The sequence below is a fragment of the Mesoplodon bidens genome (assembly GCF_964165515.1).
Source record: "Mesoplodon bidens genome assembly, chromosome: 17".
Taxonomy (NCBI): Eukaryota; Metazoa; Chordata; class Mammalia; order Artiodactyla; family Ziphiidae; genus Mesoplodon; species Mesoplodon bidens.
In genome coordinates, this window is record NC_138174.1 from 32448852 (window position 1) to 32467291 (window position 18440).

Consider the following 18440-nt stretch of genomic DNA (forward strand, 5'->3'; position numbering starts at 1 on the left):
AAAAAATAATTTTAAAAATCACTTTGAATTTGTGGAGGAAATAAACTAGAGCTGTGAGCAAATGTGCACTTATTGTAGACAGTTTTCATTTAAAATATTGAGTTTTTATTGAAAGGGTATCTAGTCACAACCAGGTGATTATAATCAAGTCCAATAAATTCAGCAATAAAGTTTTCCTGAGATTAAAAAGAAATTCAATCTTCTTTAAATTCACCTTCTTTTTCTTTACACCTCAAAACTTTTTAATTCCCAAAAACATTTGCTGAGACACAAAAGTGACTCACCCATCTATTAGGAAGAACGTAATTTTTCGTTGTAGAAATGTATTACCAGTTTTCCTAGAGGAAACAATGCTTTCCCACTTTAATACGTGTGTGGTTTTCTCCCCCATCTAATCAGCTAATACTTTTCAAAAGATCTTTTTAATGCTTAAATGAAAGGATTCCACATCAGAGACCTGACCTCCCTATTAAAGTATGTAAAGGAAACCCTAGGAATGTAAAATCCATTCAAAGGGAAATCACAGGTAGCTTATTATATAATGCATTAAGGAGAAAAAAGCTTCATAAGAACTGCACAGAATTTGGTAAAATTATACCACAAAAATACAAATTGATCTTAAGTATAAAGAAACAAATTCATAGCCAAAAACTTATTACAAAAGTGCTTTGTGGTCAGCTAGGAGGGGAGTCTTTATGAAAAGCTTCAGAATTTGTCACTTTTTCAATCAAAATTTCTGATTACAGCTTAATGTTAGGAAGGCCAAAAAAAGAACAAAACACACATTTTTCAATAGATTTAAAAACCTGAAATTTTTAAAGCTAACTTTCAATATCAGAAAAGGTAGATTTTACTACAGACAACAGGAGTAGAATGAAGTAATAAGAGTAATAATAGATACTAATATAGTAATATATTATATTATATATGTAATATAATATATAATTATATGTAATATATAATATATAATTATATATAACTATAATATGTAATATAGTAATATATTATAGTAATATAATAATAGTAATATAGATACAAATACTTTAAAAAAACAAATTAAGATTTTTAACATACCATGAACATGGTTCTGAAGTTCTTCAAATCAGTCAAAAAGTCTTCCACAGACACCTTCTTCACATCGATGGCATAGTACCCCATTATATTCTGGTATAACTTGTCCATGTTTTCATGTAATTTTGAAAGTTTCTCATAGTGTTCTTTTGCACTGATAACAAAGCTGTATGTTACAGTTAAGGTATTCTAAAATTTACAAAGTAATGTTTTAGGGGAAAAAATCCTATAAGTCCAATGTTTTAATTTAATTGTTAGCCATTATTACATATCTTCAAAATGCCAAAATTAGCTCTAATAGTTAACCATTCTTACAATTCAATCTACACTGTACAGTGATGAAATCTTAAGTGTGCTTCCTAATTAACACTGGCAAAGTTATCAGAAAAGTTATTTATATATTTAATATTTCTCTTTTACAATTAAGTTCAAGGAAATTTTTCTTCCAATTTATCTACCTTATCAGATCATGCAATATGATTTAAAATTATAGTTCAGTAGTTTCAATGATATTGAAATCAATAACACAGGCATTTTGCATAGTAGTTAAAGTGGACAACCTGGGGTCAATTTCTAGCTCCTGCACTTGGTAGTATTGTGCCTGTGGACAAATGCCTTCATTTCTCTGTGCCACAATTTCGTCACCTGTAAAATGGGATTAATAATAATAACATCACTTATAGGGCTGTTGTGAGGACTAATGAGTTAATACATACAAAGTACTTAGAAAAATAAATGGCATTTCATCATACATATAAATACTTGGTCTTACTATTGCCCACTTATTCAATTTAAGCTCTACTTAAGGTTCTAAAAGCAATAAATTTTTTGAGTTACATTAAAAACTTCTTATACTGTGTAAGTAAATTCATGTTTTAACTTCTTTGGAAAATTGGTATACAATTTCTTCTATGAATTACATGATTTAAAATTATGATTACGTACACACACAGAAATGTTCCTTTCTCACTTATTTATGACAATTAGTTGAAAGCACACTGAGACGGAGAAGACTAACTTTCTGTGAATGTGGTTGTGGCATTAGAACACATTTTCTCAACAAACAATAGAATTTCCTTTGTGGTGTGACAGATTGTTGCGGTAGCCAGATAAAAAATCTCCATACCACATTCTGAAAAGATGACTCCGCTACAGCATCAGTCATAATTATCTATGGCTCTTTTAAATTGGGACATTAAACTTACTGAAGTCATTATATTGTCTCTAACACAAAAGGATAAACAGATATTAACATATTTTTTCAGAAGTCAGAAAATAAGAATAACTAGACTCAGACTGAGAGAACGAAATAAAAAAAATGGAATGTTTATGTCTAAAAAGAAAAATTTTCCACAATTTCAAAAAGATATGGTTCCTCTGGTCAGAGCATTCTCCAGTAGAGGATGAAATAAGGAAAATGATCCAGGCCCTTTGTTTTGAAAACAAGAATGAAAGAAAGAGGTAGCACTGCTGCCAGATACGTGGTGAACCTGGGGCAATGAATGCTGCTCCCACAAGGAAACAAGGCATCCCCATCAATCACCTGTACCCATGTCTATGGTCAATCCACAGATTACATACTGCCGTTCCATGCCTGTTTTTTTTTTTAATACTATGCTCTGCTTAGTTAAATATATAGTATTTTAGAAGAATAGACTAGAATGTAAGGAGTCTAGATTCTAATGCAAGAGGTGATTTTGATTTTTTTTTTCTAATAAGCTTAGAAAATCTATGGATCTTTCTTTGGCTAGTTTAAACAGCAAAATGCCTCCTCATACTTTCTAAGAATATAGATCATAATAGTACCAGTGGTCGATGCATTTATATGTAGCATCATTTTTAATCCATCATTTTTAATCCCTGTTCATTTTTTAATGAACAACAGATTTTGTATTAGTAAAATCACAAAATCATAAGAAATTATAATACAGTCACACGTTTCCATATACTTTGTCTCGTGAAACATCCATATTTGTGAAATGCTGTACGTAAATTTATGTAAATAAAAATCACATGTGAAATGCATTCAGAAACTATCATTAAATGGAACATATGGTGATTGATTTGTAACGCGCAGTAAGTATCCCTTCATTTACCTAGCAAATTCAGAAATCAACATTGGTTTATATATTCAATCTATAAACTCTCACCTAAAATTTATGTCCCAGATAGAGACTATATCCACATGGATTATTTATATATCCTTATCTCCTGCCTGAAAGAGGAATCATTTTCTGCCTTTGCTTGTCCAAACCTATCATTCCAAGTTTGGTTCAATTCTTCCTCTTCCATGAAGCCGCCTTCTCTAATCTCTACAACTATGAGTGATCATTTCTTCCACTGAATATATAGCACTTTTAGTCCAGGTATCTCTGTAATGAAGTTCTGTTTTCCCTTCTAGTCCAATCCCCTAGTAGTGTTTTGTTTTTGCCATGTGATCACCTGTGATTATCAGCCCTTTCTCTACATGTTGTATTAAGTCTAATCATCTGCAACTACATTGGTACCAATGACTTATTTCACCCTACTGTCATCACTCAAACTTCGGTGGGAAGAGTAACAGGTCTCCTCAAAAGTCTGATGTAAGTCAATGAACTTCTTTTCATAAAATTGCACATATACACATTCACACACACACACGAACACATACAATTTGGATGTAATGTTAAGAGCTAACAGAGTTCCTAAAAATTAGTTACCCTGGACAACAAGTTGCACTACTATGGTGGGTGTTTCTAATTGTATGGTTATACAGCTACTCCTTTTTTGCCCTTATCACTGTTTATAAGGCTTTGAGTTTTAATAAATATGAGTAATTTTATTCTAATACTTGGGAATATGTCCATTCACAGGAATCAGTTTGGCAAATAGGTTAAAATAAGGCTCTATTATTCAATAACACTTTTTAAGATTGTAGATTAAGAATCAAAAGTTAATGACATATCAGAAATATGCTTGAGCACACTTAAATAAAATAGTAAAATTCTATTAAATGATGTGATGGGAAAGAAGACTTAGAGCCAAAACGATGGAAATCGCATGGTCTTGTTTTAACAGCTAGAGAGTTTTATAAGTTAATTGTCTTATCATTGTTATCTACAAAACAATTTGTTCCCAAAGGAAAGTAAGTAGAGCTTTAAATAAGTGGAATTACCCACAAAAATGGTAAAATTGTGAGTGAAATGAAACAATTCTGGAAATAGCCAAATAAATTCTCAGAAGTTTAAAACGACTATTTGATAGAATGGAATAAATGGTTACCTTAATGAGGCACTCTACATCATTATTGCTGGGTACTTTCTCATTAACAGATGGGGGAACATTCAGACAAAAAATCATCATTATCCAAAAGAAACAAACAAACACAGGTATTCTTGTGCCAACTGTTAAACTCCAGCTAGAAGTTAATGCCCATATCCATAGTAGTCATAAGGCTTTATTTTTTTCCCCAGAAAATTCTATATTTGTAAAGAGCTTTAGAAACATAGGTGAGCTATACAACAAAATTAAACTTTGATAAAATTCATTACAGAAATATTGATATATATTCAACTACTTGATATTTTTGTAAAATCTATTTTCTTTTCCCTTACCAGGACTAAGGCCAAATTCTGATTAATTTCTACTTGAACAAGTATAATTTTCCCATTTGAAGGTACATGACAACCAGATCTGTGTTCACACACATTGAACCACAAATGTTTAGTGTTGGCCAAATAAGTAGTCAGAATGAGATGTGGGATTTAATTCCTGGTTAGCAAGTACTGTTCATTCCCAAGCCACCCAGCCACCCAGCATAAATTTATTCTAAATGTAGAATAAATCTACATTTATTCTCATGTTTTGCCCCCATTATTGCACCTTCCCCACCAAGGATGTCTATTACTTCCATTAATCATCTTATAAGGACCAGCTTCAATCAGTCCTACGTTTATAGTCAAAAACATTTTTCTTTTTTTTTTTTTCTTTTTTTTTTTTTGCAGTACGCAGGCCTCTCACTGTTGTGGCCTCTCCCGTTGTGGAGCACAGGCTCCGGACGCACAGGCTCAGCAGCCATGGCTCACAGGTCCAGCTGCTCCGCGGCATGTGGTATCTTCCCGGACCGGGGCACAAACCCGTGTCCCCTGCATCGGCAGGCGGACTCTCAACTACTGCACCACCAGGGAAACCCTGTACTCTAAAACCTTTTATAGATCTTCTTCAGTACCCAGGATCCGGCCAGCCAGCCAGCCAGGTGGGCAGCCAATCTATAAGTAGTCACTAAACACCACTAAGTACCACTCTTCTAGACATGGGGAAAACCAGTAGTTAGCTAGGTAAACAAAGTCCCTGCTTTCATGAAACATGAATTCTAGAGTGTGGTGACAGGTAATAAAGAAGTAAATTAATGAGATATTCAGACAATAATAAGCATGATGAAGAAAGCAAAAGTTTGTGTGTGATACTGTATACAGTGACAGAGGCTAATTTATGCTGCGTAGTCAGGGAAGTCCTGGCAGAGAAGGTGACAGTGACTGAAGCATGACTGTCAAGAAGCCATGAACACGACGTTATAAATGTAGTAAGACTTCTAAGAAGGAAGAGATCATCATAGACTTGAGGATTCATAGATGATGAGGAGAACGATATATATTTTTTTAACATCCTTGCTGGAGTATAATTGCTTTACAATGGTGTTAGTTTCCGCTTTACAACAAACTGAATCAGCTATGCATATACATATATCCTCATATCTCCTCCCTCTTGTGTTTCCCTCCTACCCTCCCTATCCCACCCCTCTAGGTGGTCACAAAGCACCGAGCTGATCTCCCTGTGCTATATGGCTGCTTCCTACTAGCTATTTTACATTAGGTAGTGTATATATGTGCATGCCACTCTCTCACTTTGTCCCAGCTTACCCTTCCCCCTCAAGTCCATTCTCTATGTCTGCATCTTTAATCCTGTCCTGCCCCTATATTCCTCAAAGCAATATATATATTTTTTACATTCCATATATATGTGTTAGTATACGGTATTTGTTTTTCTCTTCCTGACTTACTTCACTCTGTATGACAGACTCTAGATTCATCCACCTCACTACAAATAACTCAATTTCATTTCCTTTTATGGCTGAGTAATATTCCATTGTATATATGTGCCACATATTGCTTAACCACTCATCTGTCGATGGACATTTAGGCTTCTTCCATGTCCTGACTATTGTAAATAGTGCTGCAGTGAACATTGTGGTATATGACTCTTTTTGAATTATGGTTTTCTCAGGGTATATGCCCAGTAGTGGGGTTGCTGGGTCACATGGTAGTTCTATTTTTAGTTTTTTAAGGAACCTCCATACTGTTCTCTATAGTGGCTGTATCAATCTACATTCCAACCAACAGTGCAAGAGGGTTCCCTTTTCTCCACACCCTCTCCAGCATTTATTTGTTGTAGATTTTTTGATGATGGCCATTCTGACTGGTGTAAGGTGATACCTCATTGTAATTTTGACTTGCATTTCTCTAATGATTAGTGATGTTGAGCATCCTTTCATGTGCTTGTTGGCAATCTGTATATCTTTGGAGAAATGTCTGTTTAGGTCTTCTGCCCATTTTTGGATTGGGTTGTTTGTTTTATTGATATTGAGCTGCATGAGCTGCTTGTATATTTTGGAGATTAATCCTTTGTCAGTTGTTTCATTTGCAAATATTGTCTCCCATTCAGAGGGTTGTCCTTTCATCTTGTTTATGGTTTCCTTTGCTGTGTAAAAGCTTTTAAGTTTCATTAGGTCCCATTAGTTTGTTTGTATTTCCATTTCTCTAGGAGGTGGTTCAAAAAGGAACTTCCTGTAATTTATGTCAGAGTGTTCTATTATTCCTCTAAGAGTATTATCGTGCCTGGCCTTACATTTAGGTCTTTAATCCATTTTGAGTTTACTTTTGTGTGTGGTGTTAGGGAGTGTTCTAATTTCATTCTTTTACATGTAGCTGTTGTTCATCATTGTTTGTTTCCTCTTAGTTCTTCTAGGTCCTTGTTAAACGTTTCTTGTATATTCTCCATTCTATTTCCAAGACTTTGGATCATCTCTACTATCATTACCCTGAATTCTTTTTCAGGGAGACTGCATATTTCCTCTTCATTTGTTTGGTCTGGTGGGTTTTTACCTTGCTCCTTCATCTCCTGTGTGTTTCTTTGTCTTCTCATTTCGCTTAACCTACTGTGTTTGGGGGTCTCCTTTTTGCAGGCTGCAGGTTCATAGTTCCCGTTGGTTTTGGTGTCTGCCACCAATGGCTAAGGTTGGTTCAGTGGGTTGTGTAGGCTTCCTGGTTGAGGGGACTGGTGCTTGTGTTCTGGTGGATGAGGCTGGATCTTGTCTTTCTGGTGGGCAGGACCACATCCAGTGCTGTGTTTTGGGGTGTCTGTGAAGTATTATGCTTTTAGGCAGCCTCTCTGCTAATGGGTGGGGTTGTGTTCCAGTCTTGCTAGTTGTTTGGCATACGGTGGCCAGCACTGTAGCTTGCTGGTCGTTGAGTGGAGCTGGGTCTTAGAGTTGAGATGGAGATCTCTGGGAGAGCTTTCGCTGTTTGATATTACATGGAGCTGGGAGGTCTCTGGTGGACCAATGTCCTGAACTCGGATCTCGCACCTCAGAGGCACAGGCCTGACACCTGGCCAGAGCACCGAGACCCTGTCAGCCACACGGCTCAGAAGAAAAGGGATTAAAAAAGATGAAAGATAAGAAAGAAAGAAAAGGAAAGGAAAGAAAGAAAGAAAGAAAGAAAGGAAGGGAGGAAGGAAAGAAAGAAAATAAAATAGTTATTAAAATAAAGATTAAAAAAATTAAAATGTAATTAAAAAAAGGGAAAAAAAAGAGACAGAAAGAAAGAAGAGAGCAACCAAACCAAAAAACAAAGCCATCAATGATAACCAGCACTAAAAAGTATACTAAAAAACCCCCAAAAAACAAACAAACAAAAAAACGGACAGACAGAACCCTAGGACAAATGGTAAAAGCTAAGCTATACAGACAAAATCACACAAAGAAGCATAAACATACATACTCACAAAAAGAGAAAAAGTAAAAAAAAATATATATATCTATATATAAAAAAAGAGAGCAACCAAATCAATAAACAAATCTACCAATGATAATAAAGTGTAAATACTAAACTAAGATAAACATAAAACCAAAAATTAGATGCAGAAAGCAAACCCTAAGTCTACAGTTGCTCCCAAAGTCCACTGCCTCAATTTTGGGATGATTCGTTGTCTATTCAGGTATTCCAGAGATGCTGGGTACATCAAGTTGATTGTGGGGATTTAATCTGCTGCTCCTGAGGCTGCTGGGATATATTTCCCTTTCTCTTCTTTGTTCGCACAGCTCCTGGGGTTCAGCTTTGGATTTGGCCCTGCCTCTGGCTGTAGGTTGCCTGAAGGCGTCTGTTCTTCGCTCAGACAGGACAGGGTTAAAGGAGCAGCTGATTTGGGGGCTCTGGCTCACTCAGGCCGTGGGGAGGGAGGGGTACGGAGTGTGGGGCGAGCCTGTGGCGGCAGAGGCCGGCGTGACGTTGCAACAGCCTGAGGTGCACCCTGTGTTCTCCTGAGGAAGTTGTCCCTGGATCACGGGACCCTGGCAGTGGCGGGCTGCACAGGCTCCCAGGAGGGGAGGTGTGGATAGTGACCTGTGCTCGCACACAGGCTTCTTGGTGGCTGCGGCAGCAGCAGCCTTAGCGTATCATGCCCGTCTCTGGTGTTCGTGCTGATAGTCGCGGCTCACGCCCATCTCTGGAGTTCGTTTAGGCAGTGCTCTTAATTCCCTTTCCTCGCACACCCTGAAATGATGACTCTTGCCTCATAGGCAGTTCCAGACGTTTCCCCGACTCCCTCCCGGCTAGCTGTGGCGCACTAGCCCCCTTCAGACTGTGTTCACACAGCCATCCCCAGATTTCTCCCTCGGATCTGACCTCCAAAGCCCGAGCCTCAGCTCCCAGCCCCCGCCCACCCCGGCGGGTGAGCAGACAAGCCTCTTGGGCTGGTGAGTGCTGGTCGGCACCGATCCTCTGTGCAGGAGTCTCTCCACTTTGCCCTCTGCACCCCTGTTGCTGCGCTCTCCTCAGCGGCTCTGAAGCTTCCCCTCTGCCCACCCCCTGTCTCCACCAGCGAAGGGGCTTCTTAGTGTGTGGAAATTTTTCCTCCTTCACAGCTCCCTCCCAGAGGTGCAGGTCCCGTCCCTATTCTTTTGTCCCTGTTTTTTCTTTTTTCTTTTGCCCTACACAGGTACGTGGTGAGTTTCTTGCCTTTTGGGAAGTCTGAGGTCTTCTGCCAGCGTTCAGTAGGTGTTTTGTAGGAGATGTTCCACATGTACATGTATTTCTGATGCATTTGTGAGGAGGAAGGTGATCTCCACGTCTTACTCCTCTGCCATCTTGAAGGTCTCTTGAGCAGTATATTTTAATCTGAGTCTTAAAAGTTTATTAAGAATGGGTTAGGGCTTCCCTGGTGGCACAGTGGTTGAGAGTCCGCCTGCCGATGCAGGGGACACGGGTTCGTGCCCCGGTCCGGGCAGATCCCACATGCCACGGAGCGGCTGGGCCTGTGAGCCATGGCCGCTGGTCCTGCGCGTCCGGAGCCTGTGCTCTGCAACGGGAGAGGCCACAACAGTGAGAGGCCCGTGTACTGCAAAAAAAAAAAAAAAAAAAAAGAATGGGTTAAATGGAAAACAGGTGAGAGAGAAAGCAGAAAACAGGCGAGGGAGGAAAGAAGAGTAATTCAAAAGAAAAAATCTGCTCTTACAAATCACTCAATTATACAACTTCCCACTCTTGCAAATGGACCATGTATTATACTAGTTTACATCTCACCCATTCTACTCTTCTATTTTACTCCTAACCACAGTTCAATTAAATAAAAATGTACTAAATTCGTTTACCTGAAAAATGCTGTGCTTTATGCAGTGTGGAATATAGATATAAGTAAGATGCAAGTCTTTCTCTCAGTTTTAGCATCTGTGTAGTAATTTCAGGGGCATCCAAAATATTGTTATACAGTGTAACCACAAAAAAGAAAGTGTGAAAATAAAGTGCGATAACAATGAAGAAATTTAAAGACTATAAAATGGAGAAGAGTCAAATAACGTGTCACATAAGTTGTGTGACAAATACAAAAATATAGAAATGTCTAGCAAAATGATTTTTTCTAAGAGACTTGGGAGAGGGGGTAGGATGAGGAAAAAAGAGAAAGGTAAAGGCTTGTGCAAGGAGAATTTCAAGGGTGATGCTCTAGGATCTATTTGTTATTTTCCTCAAAATAACATATATTCCAGAATGTAAAGGTCAGAAGAAATGAAAAAGCATCACATGACACCAATCCTGGCATTTTCCTAATTTTCTCACTGATAAAGAATTTAATAAGTGTGTATACCTCACATATAATACTTTATATATAACAATATTGGTGACCCTACCACAAAACACATTACACATTACACATTTTTAAGCAAATATTTACAGTGAAACTACTCTACTCTAATTATACTTTTGACCAGGCTTTGCAATCGAAAAGTAACATAATTATTACTAAAAAGTCAATGTGATATATATGAAATAATTATGCATGCCTTTTAAAGAATGTACTAAATTTGTATTTTTTAATATTAAGAAGTGTATGTAAAGAAAGCAGTACTTGCAGAACAAAAACATAGTATACTATAGTTGAGTGCTATCCATGAAATTTCATTTCATAAAATTATAACAAAATTGTGCACTATCATTTAAAACAATTCAGTTAACAGATTAAAAGTTCACTAAATCATGATTGTTTAATGTCAATATCTATTTGCAAAAATGCATCCTTAACAACTTAGATAACACACATATTCTTTCAGAATTTGTTGATGATCCAAACATTTGATATGTGCTTCAGCTAATAAGCACTAATACTTAAAACACAAAATTCCAGTGTTAACAACTCAAACTTTAGTTAAACACATTTTTATTCATTGTGCATTTAGTTTCCAAATTCTTCCACTCTCTAAGATGTAAGAAGCTCACAATTTGTCATTTTAATAAGATCTATATAAATGCATTTAATATTCAAAATCTAACTTGTTGTCAGTCCTAATTAAAGTAAACAAAGCTTTGCAATGAATGAATTAAATTACTTTGAAACTAGTATGTCTAACTAAGATGAAAAGCAAACGAGTACAATCTAATCTCAGCAAAGAATATTTATGATTATAAGCTTTGTCAATAGCAAAGTGCACCAACTGTTCATATATCTGACTTCCAAGAGATACATGAATGCTAATCAGTTCATTAGAGGCTTCTAGGTTGTGATATTTAGCGACAGGATGTAGGAGCTTTCTTGTCCATGGAGTGTAATTGTACTCAGAATGAAAAATTGTTTCCAACAAAGCTTCATCCTTCCTATTTCTGATTTCCTGCTCATTGCTTTTTATGAGCTACATACCTTTCAAGAAGCTGACATCATTCAGCTTCTGTGTCATATGAACACAAGTATGCATAGGTCCTGAGATCATCTGCTGAGCAGGATTCTACCACCTTTTTTCTAAGCTCAGAAATTTATCTCAGGACCTATGTTCCAGGTAACTGAGCTTCATAATTAGTACATGTACAGTATATTACCAGAAACTGTATGCAAGCAAAACCTTTTATAAAATGCTTTCTATCTGTAGGGAATAATAAAAAGTGCCTTGGTGAACAGTTCTTAATGATTACAATAAATTGTCACATATGAATATTTTAATATGATAAAATTGGGGGGGAAGCTAAGAATGATGAATCTGATACAATTCTGCAATAAGAAATTTTGTTTAAAAAGCATACTTTGCCAAATTAGAAGGTGTGGCAAATATATATTTGATGGATAAACACAGACTTTAGTTTTAAAAAAACAACCTTCTCAAATGTATTGATAAAGGCATCCTGCCTAATAAAAGAAGAAACTGGGTGGGTAGGAAACATATGAAAGGAAACAAACACATTAGCCTGAATTGATTGTTGTTGGAGTGCATTTTTATGGTATTTCCCAAAAGAGACAGTGAAGAAAGCTAAAATTGAACTAATTAACAATTAAGCTGAAAGTATATAATACAATAAAATCTATGACAAGCCAGCTAATAATTTTGTGATTTGCCATATCTCAGTGGAGAAGAGATAGAAAGAGGAAAAGTAGTTACTTTATTTCAAGTATCTCAGTTTAAAATAAAATATTAGGAGTATCTATTTATAAAAGCTCATTTAGAAGTGGGTTATCCTTTCATATAGAATTCTGAAGTCCATATGGAATTTTGATAATGCATAGTAGTAATACTTTATTAGAAGGCAAAAGATATCTAATTTCACAGAATGGTTTGGAAAGCAACTCAACATTAGTTTCTGGAAATAAAAAAAAAGTTTACTACTTCAATCACTCATTAGAGATTAACTGACAAACTTAGTGAAACCAAAGATAATTGAATTTAAAGGAACCTTAAATTAAGCAGGACACAATCCTAATGCTGTTAGTTATGTATATATGTATATCCACACACACACTTCCACATAAACACACACACACACACACATATTTTGTCAATGTTATTTTGGGTCTAGAGAATACCTACACCAATAGTGATTGGGATAGGTTCGGTTCTGATTTTGGAACCATGTTGTATTTTTAAAGGAGATTTTAAAGTTTCTTGAATATGAGTTAATTTTTAATATATAACAACTCTTGTAATTAAGCTGACTAGTCACAACAGTTTATAAAGTCTTCATCTGCTTCCTAAAACATTTCAAAACTATCTAAATCACAACATGACATTAGATTCAAACTTCCTCAAATTGAGTTTTCCTATCCTTTCAGTTTACCATGAACATCAGAAGGAAATAGGGCATATGGAAGGAAAAAGATGAGACAACATATTATTCATATTGATAAAAAGGAAAAAAAGATTGAAATCAATAAACTTCTATATTATTCTTGATAGGTAAAAGCCTTGATAAATTTCCTTGCAAGAAGGCAAAGGTTAAACCTTCTATAATTTGGCTCTGTAGGGTGATCTATGGTTATGCAAGTATACTTAAAATGTTAAGTAAATCATACTCCTAATTGACTAGTGACTTAAGCTATTTAGATATCAAAGGATATGGACATCTTTGTCACAAACTTATCATGCAAGTCCTCAGGAGGGGGAAAGATTTTCAAATCTTTCTCAAGCTGTTGAAGCTGCTTTCCCATCTGCTTCAAATTCTTTTCCAGGGTTTCTACAGAAACTAAGAGAGAGAATATTATATGCATTAGAAGGATGAAATTATAATATAAAAAAGTAAAACACTCTAGAAACAAAACATTTGTGAAAAACCTTAAAATAATAATAGAAATCCACTAAAATAAATGAAAGATAAATTTCACTTAAATTTTTTTTATTTTTAGATCCAGAAATGAAGAAAATTTAATAAAAGATTATTTAAAACAGAAGATGAAATTTAGGAAAAGCTCACATGTACAAACCACATTTAAGAAATACTTTTTGTCGAAAATCAGAGTCCTTGACCTCTACAAACACAACAAAATAAACAGTCTATTCAGAAAAAGAAGGCAACGAAAGACAATGTTTTTAAAATTAAAACTATTTCAATATAATTTTAGCATTTTTCAAAATCATGACCTTTTGAGAGAGAAAAATAAAATATACATGGAAAACATGGGGAAAATATGCTCTTCTGTTCAAGGTCTCCCATGACAGGAATGAAAAGGTATCAGGGGTTATTTGAATAACATGTGAAACAAATGTCAAACTTTCTTTAGTGGTACTATGAGGACAATCTGTGTTTATTAACTAATAAAGATTTTTTTGTGTGTACATTCTTTCCCAGTGTAAATCACAAGTGATTCACATACAGCTAAACCCAGGATGGATGGATAGATGGCTGGATGGAAGATAGGTATATTATAATTTTTAATTAACATTAAAATTGAATGTGTTAGCACACCATTGAACAAAATCACATACTTAAAACATTATGATTAAGTTTTCTGATCAAATTTTATTACACACACACATCAAATTTGGGAAACACCTAGAGAAAAGACAAATAAAATCTGAGGAACTCCCATGTAACAAAAAGCACAAGGCAAGCACTGGGAAGGAACATAGGTGGATTATTTTTTTCTGACACCTAATACTTCATTCCAATAGCTAACAATTCTCCAATTCTCCAACACCAACTGGGTGTCTCCCAATTCACTTCAATTCTGACACGCATTGCCTGGAGTTAGCCCAGAACCAACAGGTTTAAGGACTCAGTCCCACAAGACTGCCCTCACTTCACAGGACAGTCACAAGTCCCAGGGATCACCCATACTTCTAACTAATGATAAACTCAAGGGTTCCCATGCCCTCCCCACCAACCCATTTATTTTTTATAATGTGAAAAATTATAATCTGAGTTCCCTCACAGAACTCAGGGAAGTACTTACTATATTGCTACTACAGTTTTTATTATAAAGGATATAACTCAGGAATAGCCAAATGGAAGACATGCATAGGGCAAGGAATGGGGACGGAGGGGGTAGCACAGTCTCCATGCTCTCTCCAGGTACGCTGCCCTCCCAGCGTATCCCTGTGCTCACTACAGCAGAAGCTCCCTTAGCCTCGTCATTTCAGTCTCATCGAAGCTTCACAACACAGGCACGATTGAGTACATCACTGGCGATTGGTGACTGAACTGGAGCTCAGAGGGTGGGCTGAAAGTTCTAACCCTCTAATCACATGGTTGGTACCTCTGTCAACCAGTGCCCCCATCCTGAAGCTCCCTAAGCTGGCCCTCCTCCCATCTGCCTTGAGTCATCTCAGTAGCATACAAAATACACTCTCATCATTTAAGAAAGATTTTAGGAATCAGGAAAAAGACCCAATATATAGTTTTTACTCTGCTACATGGACACTGAAGTGCATGTCTGGTCAGAAGGCAGAACTCCAGTACCTGTGAGGAGGTATGAGTACATTTTTGATTTATGAGTTGTCACCTTCAGAGCTGCCTAACAGCCTGGGCAGCCCACAGAGGAGACCAGGTGCTTGTAATTGAACATAGAGCTAGCCCAGTGAGTGCTTCTCAGTGGGATGAGAGAAGGGCTTCAGGTTCAGATGAAAGGCTTATTAGGGGATCCTCTGAGCCTCTTCCAACTCATTGGTAGCAGTGGGTCAGGGACTACGTTCTATCACTGTGATATGAAGCAACTTCTCACTGGCTCAATTTCCACATGAGTGAAATAGGAAAAATCTCGCCTCATACCTTTACCTCACTGATATTTCATAAAGACCAAATGCTACGATATAGGATGAAGAATTTTTTTTAAATAAAATGGATTATGAGATGTTACTCATTCTTAGAACTCAGTAAGACATGAAAACCTTAAAGATTAAAGTAAGTAATATTAGAATCTAAGGAAACTTAAAAAACAAATCGTCATCATCACCATCATCATCATCATCATCATGCCAGGAACAGTGTTGTAGAACTCAGGCTAAAAAGAAAAGTTGCTAATTTCAAGAGCAAAATGTTTGGGATGTTAGGAAGCTTTGGGGCATATTCAAACATTTAAGGTTGACATGAGTAAGAAGGTTGTCTTAAAAAATGGTTCTGTGGCTACTCTACAGATGGAAATCCCATTAAGCCATTATTTAAGCTTCATCAGCACTATCTGATTACATTTATATATTATAGTTAAGAGAATTTAAGTGTGATTGATCAACTTTTCACTGCTGGTTTTTAAATGAAGACCAAAGCACAACTGAAAGAAAGAAACGTGTGTGCAAGTTCTAGGAGAATAAAATATAATCCAGTGTTTGGGGCTATCTGATGGGTAAAACTAAAGAGTATTTAAGAATTTCTTTGGTGTTTTTCCTTTTCAGCAATTATGTTTACAAAGATAGCACCTTTATACATCCGTGAACATAATTTAGCCATACTTTTCTCATGTGTCAAGTTTTTTGAGGTCAGTGACTATAATTTTTTGTATTAGAAATCCCAATTGGAGCAGAGCATTTTAAATTGTACACCCTCAAAGAAGTGTTAATTTACTGGTGCCTCTGTATCTGACCTGTGTATGAGTATTATCTTTCAACTTTGTCACATTTCTTGACCAAGAAATTAATCTTATTTTTTATTTTTAATTCCTTTTCATTATTTAGAAGTAACAAAACATAGCCATCATCAAACAGAATTGACTAGATTTTTTAAAGGCAATTTCAATTTTTGCATTTTACTCAATATTCAATCAGATGGGATGTCCCTCAGTCACCTCAGATACCATGTATCTCTGTCCCCAACTAACTGCCCATCTGTAATCTCCACACGTTAGTGGGCAGCAGAACCATAAATTCTGTTTCCTGTGCTAGAAACCTGCTAGTCTTGACCCTTCCCTCTCCTGAACCCTCAGATCCAAAGGATCAAGACATTCCTCGCATTTTACTTGACAAATAGTACCTACTTCCTTGCTAGGTTGAACACTATTCAAGGCATCTGGAACACTTTTCTCTGCCCTCTTGTCTCCTACTGTTTCTCTCAGAGCCATATCCACACTGTACATGGAAGTTTCCAGACAAACATTAATTTAAAGATGTCCCTTCCCTGCTTAAAAACCAGACAATAAACTGCTTACATGACAACATCAGAGTTCCACCCACAACTTGGCTCTACCTCCTAATCAGCCACACTTTACTTCCAAATCAACAGTCCTGCTCGTAGTTCCCTTCCTCCCAAACCCTTTCATCTATTCCGTACCTGATGCTGGAAATACCGTGTCTATTTGCCTTGCCCATTCCACCCAAGTCATTCTTATTCATACTCTACAGTAAGAGTCCAAAACCCCAGTCAGGCCCCTGGTGACGCGCCTTCCCTACCTGTCATACCTGGTAATTATCTCTATCTTTGCAATTACTACACTCTATTACTTTTATCGTTTTATGTGTCTTCCTCTCCCAACTAACTGGGAATTCCTAAGGGAAGAGAGCCATATTTTATTCATCTTTGTACCTTGGGTTACATAACATAGTGCAGATACTCAAATGTTTGTTGAAGGAATGGATTTTGTATTTAACTTTAACCTCTTGAGATAAAAGCATTAAAAATGGGAAAATGTAACAGATTAAATATCTAAAACCTTAAAATCCAAGACATAGACTTTTCTCCAAGTGCCTACTTATTATGATAATTATACATTAGAGGTGTGAGAAAAGTTCTGAATAAAAGTCAAAATCACAACCATAAATATTTAGATTTACAGAAATCATGAAGAGAGGCTCTCTGTAATGTGATGGCCTCTATGATTTACCACGTTAAGATTCCAAATAAAAAAGGAGAAATTGTATACATTTAAGTAATCTCTGTAATTAAATAATAATTGTCTATGAATATCTCCTGGAGGTATTGGTCATTATTTTATAACAAGCTTACTAAGAAATGTCACAGTCATTCTTACATACCATGATACATTACAGGGAAGTTGATTCCTTTAAAGAATGCTTAAACAGCAACTTATTAACAAAAAACTATAAACATTCAAACTAAATTACCTTCCCTATGTTCCTAGACACAATTGTTTTGTGAGAGAAACTAGGGCCTATAGCATTTCAAGCTTTCAACATAGTGATTTTTCCTAGACGACTGTAATAATAAAGGTATTAATAAAGCTGTAAGAATATTTCACAAATGCAGGTTAAAAATAATAAAATGAATGGACAAGATGGACAAAAACCTCAGGACCATTAAAAGAAATCCCTAACATTAAGTAGGCCTAGAACAAAATCTAAGATCTACAGTATCATTATAACGTTCATTATGTTGACGGAAAAGCATAAAACTGAAGTAAGATGGTAAAAAAAGAAGAAACTCAAAATAAATTGCAGTTTGATTCATAACAGGCAAAGGTGTAAACTGAAAGAAGCAATGCTAAGTGACAGGCTAGTCATCCTCAGCTTGTCTTCTGCTCAGCTTATCCTTCTTCCCATTGTTCTGATTCTTGATGGAACTCCACATAATAATACATTACAATTTGCATCTCCTAATTAATTTATTATATTGGGTTGGCCAAAAAGCTCATTTGCGTTTTTCCATAAGATGTTACAGAAAAATCCGAATGAACTTTTTGGCCAACCTAGTACTACAGAGGACCCCTGACTTACGTTCCACTTAACGATTTTTCAACTGTACGATGGTGGGGAGAGCTATGCATTCAATAGAAACCATACTTCATACGCTGAATGCTGATCTTTTCCCGGGATAGCAATATGTGGTACACACTTTTGTGATGATGGACAGCAAGCCGCAGTTCCCAGTCAGCCATGCAAGAGTAAACAATCGATACGCTTACAAACCATTCTGTACCCA

At 36.3% G+C, this 18440-nt stretch overlaps 1 protein-coding gene across 1 annotated transcript in view; it reads right to left on the bottom strand.

Annotated features, from left to right (window-relative positions):
* Positions 1-18440, bottom strand: part of DIAPH3 (diaphanous related formin 3) — a 538397-nt gene that overhangs the window by 188250 nt on the left and 331707 nt on the right. Inside the window, exons 23-24 of the mRNA XM_081214488.1 lie at positions 13197-13322; positions 1075-1238 (exon numbers count right to left, since the gene is read on the bottom strand). Coding sequence (XP_081070614.1) covers positions 1075-1238; positions 13197-13322 — 290 coding nt within the window. The remainder of the gene's footprint in view (positions 1-1074; positions 1239-13196; positions 13323-18440) is intronic.